This window comes from Sinohyriopsis cumingii, chromosome 1 (genome assembly GCF_028554795.1).
Source record: "Sinohyriopsis cumingii isolate HCF-2022 chromosome 1, ASM2855479v2, whole genome shotgun sequence".
In the NCBI taxonomy this organism is placed as follows: Eukaryota; Metazoa; Mollusca; class Bivalvia; order Unionida; family Unionidae; genus Sinohyriopsis; species Sinohyriopsis cumingii.
Genome location: NC_142961.1, coordinates 48,290,180 through 48,309,811, shown reverse-complemented (window position 1 = coordinate 48,309,811; position 19,632 = coordinate 48,290,180). Strand labels below are relative to the sequence as shown.

General features: G+C 35.9%; 1 protein-coding gene across 1 annotated transcript in view; it reads right to left on the bottom strand.

Annotated features, from left to right (window-relative positions):
- Positions 1-4,375: 4,375 nt before the first annotated feature.
- Positions 4,376-19,632, bottom strand: part of LOC149806822 (mitochondrial fission regulator 1-like) — a 52,121-nt gene continuing 36,864 nt past the window's right edge. Inside the window, exons 7-9 of the mRNA XM_089958150.1 lie at positions 19,229-19,347; positions 12,454-12,634; positions 4,376-10,486 (exon numbers count right to left, since the gene is read on the bottom strand). Of these exons, the coding sequence (XP_089814276.1) occupies positions 10,391-10,486; positions 12,454-12,634; positions 19,229-19,347 (396 nt within the window). The 3' untranslated portion in view covers positions 4,376-10,390. The remainder of the gene's footprint in view (positions 10,487-12,453; positions 12,635-19,228; positions 19,348-19,632) is intronic.

Here is a 19,632-nt window from a genome sequence, read left to right as displayed (position 1 = left end):
ACAATAGCGTTCACATGGATCAGCCATGTATAATTAACCGTCAATTTGGGGTCTACTTTATTCTTTCAAATGCACAGCAGTACGAACAGCTTTGTAGGTGCATTATGACACTGCAGATTTGAGTCTCGGCACATTACAGAAGACTGAATAAGAGATATTGAGGTGTGTGCACGTATGAATCGCGACGAGTACCTTTCTATCATCCGTGTTGCATAATCATTTTTCGTTCGGTCTCATTACATCATAACTGCAAATACGATCTTGCTACCACCAGACCGAATATAGTACAGGTATTGTGGTGGAGACCCTACAAAACGGTGCTTTGTGTCACTAAATCTTGTACAGACTTAATATATAGAGGATATATATGCAAGGCCGATCCGACCATATAGGCGAACCAGGTACGCCCGCAGATTTATTTTCGTGGGGTGGGGTGGGAGTGAGCTATTAAGTTTTATAAACGTTGGCCACAATATGTTTAAAGGTGAAATCGGGGATAGGGCAGTGCCCTTCCCCCTTGTCCCTATGTGCGGGTGCCCATTAGGCGAACTTATGAGGTAGCTTAGTGCGCCAGGCTGTAAGGGTCACCAAATTAGGCGGAAGTGATTTTTGTCGGGGCAGGGCGCCAAAGTCATTGTTCGCTAGACCCTTGAATCGGCGCGGGCCGCTATCGTATCTACGATGTTGAGTAGATATAAGGAAATATTTCACGAATGAAACGGGGAAACACTTCAAAATTTTCACGAATGCCGAAGCCACGAGTGACAGGATCAAATGTCTCTGCTTCTCTTGTGAAGTATTTCCTTACATCTAATAAAAAGGGTATATTTTCTTTTTATTTTGTGTTTTACTGCAAACTCCGTCGATTTGCGTTGCTTTTTCCTCACTTCTGTGCCAATATAATGCTTTAAGTTGTGCATTTTATCACCTAAATGATTGTTTGTTTTTTTTTCTATACGAAAATCAAGATTTTATTTTTCGTTAGCTCATTTCTTGTCCTAGATAATACAATGACCATTGTCGGGGTTGGGTGCCGTAGAAAAATTTAAACACGACAGAGCGGTCGCATCCGACAGACTACAGAGCGTACTGAGGGAGACAATTCATGAAATTCATTAGAGGTCTCTAGGACCAAGCACTGAAATATCCGATTGATCCGCCAGTGTGTAGATAGGGTTAACATATCGGAGCATTGGCTAGCGACGCTGCTAACCTCCTAGATGGCCAAATTGCTTGGAATCGCTAAGAAAGTGACTAGTAAGTGCTCGAAGGTAGCAACCAAATGCACGACACTTAGTATTCATCGTGTATGTCGTGCACTCGTATTATAGTTTCACTTTTTTCTACAGAAGATTAATTAACTTCTGCTCTTTCGAGGAGCTGTATCCAAATCCAAGAGTTCTGGTCAAATTCTTCAAGTCATTAAATACCTATAACGGAAGATGGCTATTACCAATAGGTCGCAAGAAATGTGTCCATAAAAACGTTATTAGAATACTGGTATTTATTTAAAATCCCATTAACTTGCCAATACTGAACGAGTAAGATGCCTGTATGTTACGCCTCAAACATTATCTATATAGAGATCAAACTCTTTTCTATGTTATTCCATAAACTTTACATCAAACGTCTTAGAAGGTTTATTACTTGTCAGGGCGTGGGTATGTGAGAAACCTTGCCAGTAGCTTCTAGAGGGTCGTTGGTTCTTTCCGGGGTTTTCCCGGGTTCTTCTTCCACCATTTATAATGGCCGTCATGTATAGCCTATCTTGTGCTGTTCAACCCTACGACAACAAGTGCCGTATCAATTGGCACTTGGCCTTTTCCGTCAAGTAAAGAAAGAAACCGCAGTTGTAATTCTCCGCCATGGAAAACTATATTCAGAACTACTTCTGTTCACATGGCACAATATGGTGGGGGAGGGAGACAAAACCCATAACAGAGCATTGTGTCGTGTACTCCGCCGATGGCGTATCACCAAACCCATAAATTTTTGTGCATTCCTGCAACAAAATAAGAGGTTATTTCTCGACTTGACGGAAATGGCCAACACTGTTCCAGTTGGTGCCATTAAGCCTTAATAATATATAGCTGCCACCAGAAAGTTAAAAAAAATAAAAGTGCTGAAATTCAAATATTTTTCATGATATGTAGAAAATATTAACATATACGGACGTAAAATTAATTATTCCTGCTTCACAATGAATAAAAAGTTATGTCAAACCAATAAAAGGGTGTAGATAGAGGACTCTTCACGCATTCTGTATCACCTTTGAATCATGATTAGAATAAAAAAATAACATACATGAAAAACATGTCCCATTTTGTTATAATTTCTTTAGTAATGACCCTGACCACTGAACTAGTGACTTGACTACTATATGATAAAATGTGGACATGGTTGATGGTTCATCAAAATCTCTGTTGGGGTGAAAAGTGATATTCCGGATAAGGAAACAGAGAACTTGGCTAACATTATTCTCTTTTGTGACCTGACCTTAATGAATGAGGTAGGACTAATATGCAAAACACTGCCAAGTCTAAGATATATCAAAGGCTGAAGATTCATTAAGGGGACGCTCACCAGTTATTATGTACTTTTGAGAGAGTGACATATGTAAGGTGAAGTTGTTTGCATTTAAAACATGCACAATGGAGAGAATGTTGGCATACCTCTATGCTACATTAATGTAATGTGGATGATATTTCTTTGGATATTGTACTTTTGGAAACTGTATATGATCTAAACACACTGCTATCTAAAATGACTGCTCCCTTGTGCTTAAAAATCAGCCTGAATTAGTCTAAAGTACACTATCCATAGCAGCTATTAAAATAGGGAAAATGAATTTTGCAAGACTAGACAATACCAGCTTCTGAAAGTGCAATGAATGAATTACCAAATATATAAAATGTAAAAAAAGTTATCGCCTCTTTTTTATACAATTTACATCTGAAGCTCAGGAAGTGAAAATGACCAAGTGGAGCTAGCACTTTTTTGAAAGGTGTATATCTGGAATAAGACCAAGCTGTATATTCTATAACCCATATTACGCCAATCAATCATACACCAAAATGAAGGGAAATAAAGGTTCTTTGACTTGTACCTAAGATATACAAGGTCTTTTTAAATAGCCAGTATAACCAGTGAGGAAAGCCGAGGAAATTCTTTTTCTTTAAAATTCTAACCCTATGCAAAATACGAAACTGTTGAGCGCCACCTAAAGTAAACTTGCTGGTTTAATAGTTATACCTCTAAATGGACAGAAGACACCAATTTATATTTCTATATCTTGACAATGAGGTCGACATGGCAGGGCAGAACAAGCAGGTAATTCAGCCTACTTGTAATATATAACTGGCTAAAGTTGTATTAAAATATTGGTTAAAGTTGTGTTAAAATATCTTTACCATTTCAAAAGTTAAACCAGTTAAGAATACAAGTCAGTGTTACATTTTCCTTGCTCTGACATTCACCTTGAGGAAGAGGACATGGCTACCATATGACACACTATCTCTATGAGATATGTAAAAGACTTTTTCAAATGTTGCTCTAAGTCATGCAATGCTCATTTAATCAAGAAAATCTTTTCTTTAAACGTATGAAAAAGGACAGGACCTGCCTGTGGTTTCCACAATAAAAACATTAATGTCAAATGTGTGACCTTGACGTTAAGGTCAAAAGGTTTAGTAAGCATGTAGCAGAATTTATTGTCTTAGTGTCTAATAATTCTTCCAAGGGATGAAGAAAATCTGTTAATGGGATTAATAAACATAAGCCAATTTAAAACTTCAACCAAAGACTTAACACAAATTTTCCATGACTGTAACTTGACTCTAACATCAAAGGGGATAGTTAGCATGTTGCAGATGTTGCAGAATGAACTGTTTTAGAGTCATATTGATTCAACCAAATTATGAAGAACATCCATCAAGGGGTTTTGGAAACAGACCCAAATGAAATATCTTGAACACCTTAATGCACATTTTCTACAACTGTGATCATGATCCAAGGCCAAAGGGACATGCTTCATAATAATTCATCCCAAGTATAATAAGAATTGTTCGAGGATAATAGGAAATACATACAAATGAAAAACTTTAATCAACAATGACACCAAAATATATTACATGAGATTGAAGATGGATGCATGAGGAAGTTTTAAACCAGTCAACCAATGGCCTTTGAACTTTTGATCCATTATCTCCCCAAATGGCCATATAAACTCTGATGAGGTAAAGTCTGCTGAAAACCTTTCCATTAAACCTTTTGGAAAAATATAAAAATGAAACAAAGATAAAGATGATACTGGATGGATGTAAACATCACCTTTCGGTAACATACACAGGTATAAAATAAATATTTAAAAGAAGTCTTTAAAAATAAGATTTATTATTTCTTGTGATTTGAAATATATCAGGGACTATTTACAATTCAAAATGGAAATATCACATACAGCAAGTAACAAAGATGAAATTATGAATGTACAGCATGCTATATACAAATTACACCTGATCAAATATTTTGGAATCACTAACTTTAAGTTATATAAAACTGAATAAGAACCATCTTTGTTTCAACAACAAACCTAAAAGGGTGCCAAATTGGAGACAATTGCATAAAGAGGAAAACAAACTTAAAAAAAGAGAAACATCTTTGGCTGATGAAAGTTAAATATTCAATATGTATCATTTATTTGTGTATGCTAACAAATACAGTTATTATATGAAACACAGAACTAACAGACTGAGAAACATTCAGGAAAAAAAGAAAAGAAAATGAAACAATGACAAATGGTCTTCTGCTATCAACTTGCTTGATTTTCTACATCACTGAATTGAGCAAAACTGATGCCAAATTCAAGTAATAAAGTATGTAGGTGGCAGAGGAATTTGTCATGAATACTTATACTTCCAAACATATGCATGACTATTTTGAGAGTGTGGATTCAAAAACTGCAATGCCATACAAAATCAGGTGATTAGAGAAAAAGCCCCCAAAATGAACAATGGCTCAAATATTTTTTGTTGCACTATACTCAAGCAAAATTTAAAAGATTTTTCTTCACTAAAAGACAGAAATTAGCTACTTGGCTTTAAGTTTTCATTCTGCAGCAATAATAATAATAATAATAATAATAATAAACAACTAGATAAGCCTTTCCTCTGAAATCAATAATTTATGTTACATGATTTGTTTAAATGTAACAAAATCAAATTACTCCAACTGAAGCACCAATTCATTAGATTAACATTTCATAATACCTAAATCTGCAACCATGCAGAACTATGACAACCATAAGATGTCTTTCCTGTTCTTGTTGTAGTTGTTGTTGATCTTGTAAGTCAATAAAAGAATTCACCTCTTTTTGGGCTCCAATCCTTGACTACCAGAGTTATGGATATTTGTAATAGACTGGTCCTTTACACCACTAGGGCATGGCTGTTACACTGCATAATGAACATATCTTTTTACTCTCATTATGACTGCAGGTATGCAGTATATATATGCATGCATACATAAATATACACACACACACACATATATATTAGTAAAGTACATTATCAACTCTGCTGAATTTATTGGAGGGGGGAGGCACCATAATTTGTATGAAATAGGAGAACCAAAATTCCCTTGTTATAACTATAACTTTAAAGACACTTAGTCTTGTAGAAAATTTGGGCATGTCCATAAATTCCAATTTTTAGAGTCACTGTTCGTAACGTAGCTGAAATACTATTTATAAGGAAATATTTTTGAAGGGAATTACCTTGACATTCTGGGCAATGCTAGTTAGTAACCACTGTAATCAACAATCAGAGACTGCCTCCATGAAGCTTTTAGTAATTTCCAGCAATCATTTTAAAGTTATGTTAATTATCATACAGAAAATAAGTTCAGACTAAAGTGATGTTAAGTATGAAACACTGGCCAATTTGAAACCAATCTTTTCTTGTTCAATTTTTTTTATATCTTTACTGTTTTTGAACTTGACTTTTAATTGACACTATATATATAGTCAGTATTGTGATGATGTGCCATTTTAATATATACACATACATACTGTGATATGGCATTGAAAGTCAAAGCAAAAAAACAATTTCTTTCTAAAACTAATGTAGAGTTGATAAGAACCAGAAATAGATTTACTCAACCCCACCATCACTGTCCACCTCAATAAAACCAGATTTTACTGGGTGAACTTCAGTTGCTTTTAATATTTTTTTAATCAAAGTGTATCACAGCAGAGCTCATGCATCAATAATTACCTTGATTAGCCAGTACAGCTGAGTGAGACTTTGCATGAAAAGCATACAGTCCTCTCATCTGATTCCCATACTCTTTCACATGTGCAAGACATAGTTTTAGCTGGCATGGGGTAACCTATCACAATATACAATTTATAATCAATAATATTGATAGTTTAGCACTGCATAAACATTTTTATTCCTACACCCAACTCTGGTTAGAAAGGGCCTTCTGTGTACGCTGGAATGTACAAAGCATGGAAAAATCTATGTGATCATGAGCTAAACACAAAAACTTAAACCTATCTTAGTAAAGAATAAAATGCTGATAACTGTTATCTTATTTGACTGAAAGGGTGCAGTACTATCAGAGACACAATGTTCAAGTAGCATGATTAAAACACCCAATAAAACACCGTTAAATACAAAATTTCCAAACAAGACAATGAAGCATGAAATAAAGGTCACATGGATCTCTTTTTGTAATAAAGTTGTTCTATTGATCTAGATGCATAAGTTTCATGATCAATGAAAGGAAAGTGCAAATACAGTATGTCAAAAACTGGTGTGGTCATGTGCAAAAGCAGGAATGTAACCAATGTTAGTAAGTGGTAAAATAGGTCACAATGCACTTTGCTGTAAGGATGTGGTACTAACTGATGAAAAAAATTTGGATCAGTGTTTGCGTTTACATATTTGCAAAACTTTACAAAGGAATTGACATATCTAGTTTCTTATGCTATTTACTTTGCATAAAAATGTATTCTACAATCATACCATGAAAATAGTTAACACAGTAAATATCAACATAAAAGATGAAAATGGAAAAATGATTTTCACGTTATGACTGTAGTGAATTCCTCGCAGAATTTCTGCATCACTTGTACCACCTTTGCACAGACATTGTAGATCAAAAGGGATTTTGACAAAAAAAATTGACATTTTTAAAAATCATGAAATCAGGATTTTCAGATTTTTAAACAAAAATATGAACTGATCCAGAGTAAAGCGGGATAAGTGTCACATTTGGTTAACAGTAATGAACAGAGCATACATACACTCTGATCTGCCAGCACATGTCTTATCAGGCTTGTTTGCAGTTGGGCTTCACTTATAAGTGAGTATATATGGCATGTTATCACAGGAGTCTACTGTCAATAGATGAGACACTTACGTGCAGTAGTACTGGGGCAAAAAAAAAATGCAATCAATGAAACAATCAGAGTTATGCTTATTTTTTATTTTGGAATCAGAACAAATGACTTGAATCTGATAAATACCCATTTCCAATTCTTCAATATTTTACAAGTGGTGCATTTGAGGATTGCTTAAAATTGCCACAATGAATATATGTACTGACCTACAGAAATAAGATACCTCTTTGCAACGCAATATTCTATAAAAGTAAAATTTATTGATCATTTAAAATAATACAAAAATGTATTATTATATATATACTTTCTCTGCTCTCTCAAAATGCATATGAACATTCTTTGGAACTAAGATTTTGATTTTAAAACTGACAAATCTGAACATTGGTTCAAATTCTGTGATGAAACAGTTTTGTGACATGTTCACTTTTTCTCAGATTTGTTCTCCTTACTGTCAAGAAGAAATTGGTAAGCAACATTTAATTTATTGATCATTTGTTCTTTTTCATTCTTTTAATCCTTAAATAACTTTCATAGAAATTAAGACATCAAATTTGGCCATTGATAGGGAAAAAATACTCAACACAGAAAGTTGCATGATACCATAATCAAAAGCACATAAAACACTAGATGCCATACCAGACAATCAAGGGAAAAACTATATGCCCACTCCTCACAGGTAATGGGTCATTGTTGTTGTTGTTGTGTGGTTTAACGCCATTTTTCAGCACAAGATGGGCTATACATGGTGGCCAGTATTAATGGTGGAGAAGAACCTGGGGAAAACCCCAGAAAGAACCACCGACCTACAAGAAGCTATTGGCAAGCCTTCTCACATACCAACATAGGCCAAACCCGAGACTCGAACCCACACAGACAGAGGTGAGAAGGCAGTAATCCGTAACGGTGAGCGCTTTAGACCACTCGGCCACTTGGGGCCCCGGTAATGGGTCATAAAAAGTGCCACATAAATGAGTACTTGAAAAATGCAGGCAGTATGCATAGATATATTCATAACTTAAACATAAATAGATTCAAGCATGAGTATTATTCCACTATTTTCTAACATGTAACTGGAACATATGCAAGCCATATAGTATGGGCTATTCCAGTAAAATATACATGGGACCCAGGGAAGGCACTTTTAGTGTAAAATAGTAACCCACAGATTCCAATTAGAATTTTGTCTTGTTTTCAAATGAAATTTTTGGTTAATCTGAGTACCCTGGCATATTTTTTAAAAAGTGCCTTCCTGGGTACCATGTATGTTTAAATGGAATAGCCCAAAAATATAACCTTGTAACAAAAGTCCTTCAAAGGGATGGACAGTCTACTGTCTGAAAAGATTTTCCAGACATCAAGACCATTAGTTCTTTTTAACTGCAGTGTGTTGAAACCATCTCTGTTAATCTTGAGTGATAAGATTTACAAATTAGCCAATGTGTCACACACATCTGACGTAAGACTGGCACCATTTTTAGGTCAAGCTAGACACCATTAAAAGACATCTGATGAAAACCCCATGTTGATAGGCCATCCATTCTGGAGAATTAGTGACAGGATTTTGATATGTTCATTGTGGTAGCCACAATGGATGTCTGCTTAGCAACATTTTCAATCAGAACCAACTAGATATCATAATTCATCTTCTGGTGAAAATCCCATGCTGAAATGACTTTCCATTCAGAAGAAGTAGCAATAAAAATATTTTCAAGATGGCTGCTCTGATGACCATACATAACGACAGATTAGCACCATTTTCATTTAGGACCAACCAGACATCGTAAAAAGTCTTTTCGTGAAAACCCAATGTTGATATGATTATTCATTCAGGAACAGTAGTGAAACGATTTTCAAAATGGTCAATGTACTGACCATACTGAATGTCCAAGAAAAACCATTTTCATTTAGAATCAGCCAGACATCATAAAAAGTCCTCTAATGAAACCCTGATGTTAACATCACTATTTGTTCAGAAGAAGTAAAGATAAAAAGATTTTCAAGATGCCGGCCATTGTAGCCATTTTGGAGTCCGATCAGCACAATTTTCATTTAGGATCAGCCAGTCAGAAGCAGCAGCATAGTGACAGTCCATGCTGATATGACCATCCACTGAGAAGCAGCAGCAACAATAACATTTTACAAAATGGCTCCTGTGGTGGCCATACTGGATGCCTGAGCAATACCATTTTCATTTTGGACCAGCTAAACCTTGGAATGGCTGTGTTTTAAATTTCATAGCAATCCTCCAAGTAATTTAGGTCAAGTATCACAAACAAACTAGTACCAAAGGACAGAAGGATGATGGACATCAAGTCCATCATATAAGCTATTTTAAACTATGATCAGTAGATATAAGACAAAATGGTAGTTCCATGGAATGCTACATCTGGCCCACCAATTATGTCTTCTAGTACACTTCATGTATATGTATACATTCAGGTATATTAAAATGTTGATACTAACACAGCTACCATGAAGCCACCACCACAAATGAATGATATCTTCTGCAGGTGCGACAACTATGAACAGTTTTAAGACATTGATGCATTTGGCACAATGCAAGCACCTTCTGACTCAAAGTTCATAATATATCCCATTTTTATGGATCATTACATGTTTTGTTACCATTTTCTCCATCTTGATTTCAAAACACTAACTGCATTTCTAGTGCTAATTATGCATTCATGGTCAAAGACGGAACCCAAAGCTCACTGAAGAAAGGTATGAGTTCCAGTAAGGTAAATTATTATTCACTACTATATTAAGCTTAAAATTTAATGCCTTCACATCTAAATAAATAGCAGTATTTCTGCGATATATATGCAACAGAACCATTTGCAAACTGCAGACTCAATCTATTTACTTGAGTTCTAACAGTTCTTCTTGAAATATATTGAATTGTAGCCAATGTGGTGGCTAAAATGATACACCTTGACAATATGCAAAGGAATATTAGTGCACAAATAACCCTACTAAATTCAGCCTTTGTCAAGTGACAATTTCTCTGAGAGGACTTTGACTTTTTCTTCTTTCTTCAAACAAAAGTGATCTTTTTCGAGTCCTCTTCAGGATGTGTTGACCAAACTGAAAAAGAAAATTTTAAAATTAGAACAATAACAAGCTGCCACAGTAAAGAATTTTTTTTATAACTGAACAACAAATGGATAGATGGACAAGGATGCCTACAAATTACTTACAATGAGGAAGGGAAACTGAAGGACTTTGTAAATAAAAAGACCGTATCATTGTAATATAGAATCAAATAATCATGGTTGCATGCTTATTGCTTTGCAAATTTTGCCTATCACTCACAATTTAAATAAAGTCCAAAGGACTTCATGTTAACTTTGTGAGTGATTAAATAAAAATGTGCATCACAATAAATACTCAACCATGATCATTTAATCCTTTTAATTCCAATTTTCTTCCTTTCTCTCACCATATCAGTGGATTTCATCAACAAAGCATTCACCTTTCGTTAGCTCAGAGTTCCTTTCATTAGCTTCTTCACTGCACCAGATTATATAGCCCTATCTTTGCTAGCCAAGAGTCATTAACTCTCTGTATAGGGTAAAGTGTCATGCAAGTGATTTAAACAACATTAGTATGGTGATTTAAAAAAAATAATTGGGGGTTGTTGTCATTTAAACCAGGGAATTCCTTTTTCTTGAAGACTTTTAAAAGCAAAATCATATTCCATTTTTAGTGAAATCCCTTGCTCGTTATATGACCCTGACCTTTAATAACAGCTAGTAGTTGTTGTTGTTGTTGTTGTTGTGGGGTTTAACGCCATTTTTCAGCACACGATAGGCTATACATGGTTGGCCAGTATTAATGGTGGAGGAAGAAGCCGGGAAAACCCTGGAAAGAACCACCGACCCACAAGAAGCTACCAGCAAGCTTTCTCACATACCCACAGTGGCTGAATCCAAGACTCGAACCAGCGCAGACAGAGGTGAGATGGCAGTGATCCATAACGGAGAGCACTTTAGACCACTCGGCCACTTGAGGCCCCTAACAGCTAGTAGAACATACTGGTGAATCAAAATGCAATAATTTCTGAAGATTGGCTTGTAAAGCCCGATGGATGCTTTCTTTGGCAAAAGGGTTTCAATTTCTATTGGGCAGTTTTAATATGTGGGTTGTACGTTTTAATCAGAGATCATCAGGGTGGGTGGGTGGGTCTTGTGGTTATTATTTTGGTGTAAGGCATTGGTATAGATAAGCTTCACAGAAAATGACCTGGAAAGACGGAACCAAAAGTAGTCCACAGAATTTACCAATGTATAAAATATTCCAGATCAGTACCACATGACCAGTTATATCCAATCATATTGCAGAAAACCTTGTCAATTCATAAAAATTGGAATTATATATCCCATTCCCTGGCTTAACATTTCCCATTTCTACAATGATATACTGACCAATATGATACAAGTTGGCAGCAGACTGAGCAAGTTTTGTGCCATAACTATTGGGCCTAAGGAAATATGCCTTTAGTCTGACATGCCAAAGATCACAAGATAAAAGGATAAAAATGAAGTTTGAGATCATGACCACCTAAACATAGTTCCTATATCAGCCTCCAAGGATGAATGATTAAAATAGGCCCATGAAGTCGCAATAACCCTGACTTTATTTACATTAATTCTCATAAGCAAAAGGTCCCTCTCCATGAGGAACTGATAAGCTCTCCTAACAGCAAGGACAATCCACATGGAAAGGATGGAATCAGCAAAGCCTTAATAGGTAGGAAGAGGTACTTTATATCCTTTTTTCTCCCTCTTGACACAGCAAAACTGAACCACAACACCTTTGCTAGGCAGAGAAGTCTATCTCTTGTTAAATTTAACTAATTTACTAGAATCCATACACACATTATGAGGAATAGCAGTATCATCAAGTGCTTCAGAGTGAAGTACCAGTGTAAAGAACTTACAAAAAGTAAATGCTTCCAATCCTGCTCTTTAAAAAAACATTATACCTATGTATCACTACCTGTTCTGGCAGATGAGATAATAGAACAATTCAACTTTTAACAAAATGCATACGGGAAACTTGGGACTTCCATCTGGAGAGCTGAAGCTGTGAGGACTATTTTCTTTATCTACATCAGGGCTGTATACATGACGGTTGGCAAACTTCTTCTTCAAAGCATTGGCAATAAGAGTTGCTGGATCAGATGGTTCAGATATTAGACATTGTTTCCTGAGGGGGGTACCACCTGGAGATCTGAAAATATTGACAGACGATTTGGATATAAGACACTATTTCCTGAGGGGGTACCACCTGGAGATCTGAAAAATATTGACAGATGATTCAGATATAAGACACTATTTCCTGAGGGGGTACCACCTGGAGATCTGAAAATATTGACAGATGATTCGGATATAAGAAACTATTTCCTGAGGGGGTACCACCTGGAGATCTGAAAAATATTGACAGATGATTCGGATATAAGACACTATTTCCTGAGGGGGTACCACCAGGAGATCTGAAAAAATATTGACATGATTCGGATATAAGACACTATTTCCTGAGGAGGGAGGTACCACCTGGAGGTCTGAAAAATATTGACAGATGATTCAGATATAAGACATTGTTTCCTGAGGGGGTACCACCTGTTGATCTGAAAATTATTGACAGATGATTCGGATATAAGACTATTTCCTGAGGGGGTACCACCTGTTGATCGGAAAAATATTGACAGATGATTCAGATATAAGTCAGTATTTCCTGAGGGGGTACCACCTGTTGATCTGAAAAATATTGACAGATGATTCGGATATAAGACTATTTCCTGAGGGGGTACCACCTCTAGATCTGACAAATACTGATAGATGATTTGGATATAAGACACTATTTCCTGACGGTGGTACCACCTGGAGATCTGACAAATATCGACAGATGATTCAGATATAAGACATTGTTTCCTGAGGGGGGAACCACCTGGACATCTGAAAAATATTGACAGATGATTTGGATATAACACACCATTTCCTGAGGGGGTACCACCTGGAGATCTGAAAAATACTGACAGATGATTCAGATGTAAGACATTGTTTCCTGAGGGGAGTATCACCTGGAGATCTGAAAAATATTGACAGTATTCTACTAGTGCCATCTTATTAAGGAAGGATTATTTTTCTTTTCAATTTGGAAGGACCAAGTCTGTATATGTCAACCATAAGGCTGAGAATATTATGTTACAATGCTGTCCATCCATCCATTTTCTGTTTTATTCTACATAATAATTAGCAATCTCTGGCATGTATAGTTACCAAACTTTGTGGATGGCTTGCACATTGGGTATCAAATATGTGTCAATTTCAGGGTCAAACGATCAAACACAAAGATTGGTATGATGGAAAGAGAATGGTTTCCATACAGTAACATTACTTTTATATCATAGACCTGGACCAAACCTTGATGATTCTTGCACTTGGGGCAAGAACAATGCCTATCAAATTTGGGGTCAAAAGACCAAAAGATTAACTACATTAATTACAACAAGAAGAAAACCGGTTTCTGCACAATAACATTAGTTCTACATCACAGACTTGGAGCAGGCATTGTGGATAGCCTGTTTCAGGAGTATAATCAAACCTCATTGATTTGGGGGTCAAAAGTTCCATGGTCAAGGTCATCATGGCTGAAACATAAAAAAATGTTTCTGCACAGAAGTTCTCAACCACATACCAACATCAAAGTTCGGATCACTTACACTTTTGGTTTGATAAGAAACATATTGATACTGGGGTCAAAAGGTCATGGTCACTGGCTAAAGAAAAAAGTGTTCTCCTTTTGCATAATAAGTTTAGTTCTAGACAATGTGCCATGACTAAAGATTGTGGATGGCTTGCATTTAAGAGATAGAACAAGCCTATTGATTCTGTGGAAAAAAGTTCAAAGATTAAGGTCACTGTGACTAAGAAAAATGGGTTCTACAAAGTATAAAACATCCTTTGTTCTGTTCACTGACCAAAAGTTGTGGATGATTGGCACTTTTGGTAATAAAAAAGCTATTGATTTTGTTGTCTAAAGGTTAAAGATCACGGTCATGGTAAATCTAATGAGAAAGTAATGGTTTCTGCACAGCAAGATTAGTTCAAGACTGAATACCTTGACCAAATGTTCTGATAATTGCGAATCTCTGGTCAATTATCTCCAGTCAACCATGCCTATTGCCTATATAGAAGACTGTTAAAAACCAGTTGGGAGCATAATGTGATGTTCCTGTTACTTGTTGTTGTTGTGGGGTTTAACGCCATTTGTCAGCACACGATAGGCTATACATGGCGGCCAGTATTAATGGTGGAGGAAGAACCCGGGTCCTGTTACTCTTATAGCTTGAAGTCAGCAGTTTTTATAATGTACCTTTCCTGAAACTCAGCTAATAAAGCAGGTTAAATTGGTTTATGTACAATGTTCTAAATATATTACATAGCACTTAATATGACCCATACAAGGATTAAAATGTGCAAAGATATCAAAGGAGAACAATGAGATTAGCATTAATCCTGTGCAAGAAAGTTTAAATGTGCTTCCACTAAATGTATATATTTGATACTTGGCCTATTACAAGCATGCATCAGATTTCAGGTACACAAATATACAATACAGGCAAACTAAAAAGTGAACAATTACTGGAAATAAAGAACCTACTACAATATTTCAGTTTAATAAGGTACAGCAGGATAAAAAGCTTAATCCCTCTGAGCTTCAAACATGGAAAATTATTAAGAAATAATTCTACCTTTCCTGAAACTTCTGCAATTTTCCGAAAAGGGAATTTTAACATTCCTTCCAATAATTTTCTTCCCATGTGAATATTTCACAAGTATATTGGATAGATCTCATATACTGAATTCCAGGAAGAACTACCAGCTGACAAAGTTAAGGACTAGCACACAATCTACAAACCAATAGTTGGATCTACTGCTTATTTGTTTTTCAATTACCTTACTTACCTTTAAAACAGTTTAACATTATCATTAGAGGGAAAACATTTTATCTATCAGAAAATATATAATATTCTCTGTAGATCCAACTATTATTACTGTATCTGGTTACAATGGTTTCAGACAAATTAAAACATATGTTACAATGTTTATTTCATAAATATACAAAGAAAACACACTGTTCCCAAAACCTGCTGATTCCCTATTTATTTAATATTATTGTAACTTTAAATGTATTAAAATGACATATTCATTGATATCAACTTCAGTCAATGATGGCATAAATGAGATTTGGTTAATTGTTTTAACTATTATTTAATACAACTGGAAAATGGTCTATACGTGCAATCTATAAAAGTCTGCATACGGAAAGTAAACATCCTCGATCGATGTAAATGATACACTGGAAACAACAGTAAAAACTAACAGATCTGAATTAGCCTTTAAGTAAAGCCTAGATAAACTACTGGTTGAATTATGCAACACATGAGGAAATAGATATGCCTGAGAACATGATCAAAAGGAGGCCAATGGAAAAACGAAAGTTTCTTACACATTATTCAGTCTATTAAGAACATTTATTAACACACATTTTTACTGATTTGGAAATGACCAGGAAGAAAAAAAAGCACGGCTCTCATGTCATCATTATGTTTTGATTTTTAAAACTCGCGACGTCATCTTGTTTTGGCTATTTTCAGTATATTTAAATATTATGATACCAATGTTATTCAAATATTAGGATACCAATGTTATTCAGAAAAATTTAATTTATGAAATCTCAAACAATGCAAACAACAATAATTTATGTATGATCATTTTTTAAAAGCTTTAAAAAGCATATGACCTCCATGGTGAGCCCAAGCTGAAATGAAAATATTTAACCAAGACCAATATTGATGATGCTGATGCCATGATGTGTATGTGTGTGTGTGACTCCTTTTATAATTTTGTTTATGAAACACTTAGATGCTATTGTTGCATTGCTATACCGTATTTGGGTAGGAAAAAAAAACAGGTCCAAAAAATGAGATTTTCCCCTCTATTTTGTAGTGCAACTAGAAATTCCAGATTATTTGGTATCATTGTAGAGCTACATCTGTCTACCTTTCTATAATACCACCCACTTTAGTGTATCATGCATGACCATGACGCTACAGAGCTAGGCAGTAGGCTACTACCTCCTGCCACATTAACTCGCCGCTAGGGGTTAATATTGTTAACAAGGATTTTTTAATTTTTTTACAAATCATCAAGGAATGGCTAAATTTGTAATCTATGTGCAATGTCGATGCACAAGTGCACCCATTAACCCCTGAAGGTTTTTGTTGTTTTTGCCTGAAATTCAAGTAGGAAACACATTTTCAAAAAGATTTCTGAATAGATCCGAAAACACCAAATCCCAGGTGATCTTTCAATAACATACTGCCTAGTTGTGTTAGAAACATCCTTTTTCATTGGCTAGTTGGATTTTTTTCTTTTTTCTTTTTGCTAAACGGAGCCATTAGTTTTGTACTGAGACCACTTTTTCTTCCAAATGCCCATCTTATCCTACTTTTTGCAAAGGTTCATTTGTCTGTTTGCAGTTCATACCGGTTTGCCTTAGATCTGAGACAAAAAAGTCTAAAATCCGGACACAAAATTGGATTCCGACCACGGGCAAATTTTGGGTTGGAAAAAAAATCCAGTTTTTCCCTCTGTATTTTGTACAATTTTATTTGTGATTATGGAAAGAAATTAACATGTTTGTTTTATTTCAATTTTCAAAGACTTTTAAAGACCTCAGGGTAATTGGATCGATTTTCCCAAACTTTCAAGGCCTTGAAAATGTTACCTCATTTTCCCCAAACTATCAAAGACCTTCAAAGACTGTAAGAACCCTCTAGACTCCCAAATTTTGAAGACTTGGGACATAGAACTGAGGGAAGTAGGTGGTAAACCTCATTTACTTGCATGAGAAAATTTCCCATCTCTTCCTACTTTCTTACCTGTCCCAGTGGATGGGACAAAGAAGGCAAACCCAACTGATGAAATGGACCAGGTGTAGTAGGTTTTTGTGGGAACTTGTCTGAGCCTACAAAAATGTACAGTTGGTTGTAGCATCTTCACTCTCAGAATAAGGCAAGACTATTTCATCTCATCTATCCCATGAAAGAGAAGGACATTCAGACTTGGGGGTTAATCATCCCAACTCTATTCACAGAAAGAGACAGGACTAGCTCTTTGGTCCTCTCTCCACAGAAAATGGGGTTTGCAATTCACTCTTGGCACTGATAATGAAGCCAGATGAGACAGTTAGGATCTAAGCCATGCTTAATCTGCTGACATATGGAACCATAGCAAAGCCATCCATGATAACATTTGGTTAGAAAAGGAGTCATGGCCAACTCAAACAGCTGTTGTGAGTCCCCAAGCTCCATAAGGGGTGAACAGGAACATCAAAAAGGGGTACTGACCAATACCTTCTCTCAGATAAGTTCTCAAGAATTTAATGAAACAAGGAGGAAGGAGGAGTCAACGAACCAATTCCTTCCTCTAGACCAGTGGTTTAACTCTGTACCTAGCATAAAGACCAATGTATACTGTGTTTGCTAGCAGGTGGCACCCAACAGTCTGTGTTCAGTAATATGATGCTTAGTATTCTGGGATCAATAAGCCATCTGGTACCAAGTACTCTGTGACAGAGAGGCAGCAAATGTCATTTGGGATTTCACACTATGACTGATGTCCAAAGTCAGTGCCTGGTGCCTGTCGATTATAACTCTCTACACGCAGATCCCTGTGACTTAGCCCTGGAGATATATCTTCAGTAAGTCATCCAACACATACCAAATGCCTGATGAACTAGTGAAAGGTGACCCAGCAATGACCAGTCTGAAGATGTAGATCTTACTGGACAGTATCTTTTTGAGGAACTCAACTCTGATGAACAAGATCTTCTTTTAATTTGACGTGTTCTAGCACGAGATGACAACCACTCTTCCCTGGCAACTTCCCTACATTGGGAAATGCTTCAGAGCCCTCAAACAGAGATCTTCCCTTGGTGGAAGTCAGTGACTTCATCACCCCAGATATCTCTCCCACTGAATCAGGTGCTTTACATACAGTGGGAAAGTGCCATCATTGAAGCAGGACTACTTATGTGCCACATCCATGGGTTATTTCCATACAGGAGAAAGTGCAGTCATTAAGCGGGTAACTTCCATACAACAATAAGTGCCATCGCCTCCACCAGGGAATGGAGGGACTGCTCTTGAGAAGACGATAAGGCATGACTCATCTTTGTGGCCCCAGTAACTAGACAACTTTCCACTAGGTCCCTCACCTCTTCGGATCACATACAACAGATGGTGCAACTAACTGTAGGTACATATTCTGCATGCAAGTCAGGTGGTGTGTGTGACCTAAACTACCTTGTTATTCCTATATTTGCCAATACCTTGCGACATTATTGAATGCTGAATGAAAATATATAAAAAGAACAATTAACTGAAACAATAAAAGGGTAGGAAATACACCCATTACTATTAGAGGGATGAAACACAAAATGCAGTTTTCCAGGTAAGCTACCCCTAAATGCTCAAAATCAATAAAAATGAAGTCAAAATAAGGACTTAGGAGAAATGAACAAACAACAAAAAACTGAGAATGCATGCTGTCCAAGGAAAGGAAGAAAGAAGTGGACTAAGGTATCAGAGTGGGATAAAGTAATTTTTTTTCAAGTCTTGACCTACAATTACAAATTGGAGAAGAGAATAATGTTCTTGGACTAGGGACTAGTACCAAGAAAAGATATAAAAGTGCATTAACAGTAGGTAGTGCATTGCAAATACAATGATAAATTCCATGCAGATTTGACTTGTACCTTTGAACAGATCTGAGTTTCACAGTACCAAGTCCTTTCAGAACTTCTGCCATATCTAAGGGGCCTTTGGGCTTGTTGACTGGTTTATCATCACCGGCATGAGACAAGAGATCCTTTCTCTAAAAGAAAACAGAAAAAAAATAATCATCATATTACAATGAAAGCATAAAAAACTTTAATTAACAAGAAAGAAACCCACAGGACTAGACACTTTATTTACAACTGCATATGTTTTGGGGTATGGGTTGAACTGAAACAAATACAATTTTTTTTATTCAAACATTTGTGGCATGAATTTGGATTGAATAAAAAAATATATCAATGCTAATAAAACTATAAAATTATCTTTATTTTTCTTTCATCTATTTTTAGGTCTATCTAGTATTTAATAACAACTCTGCAAA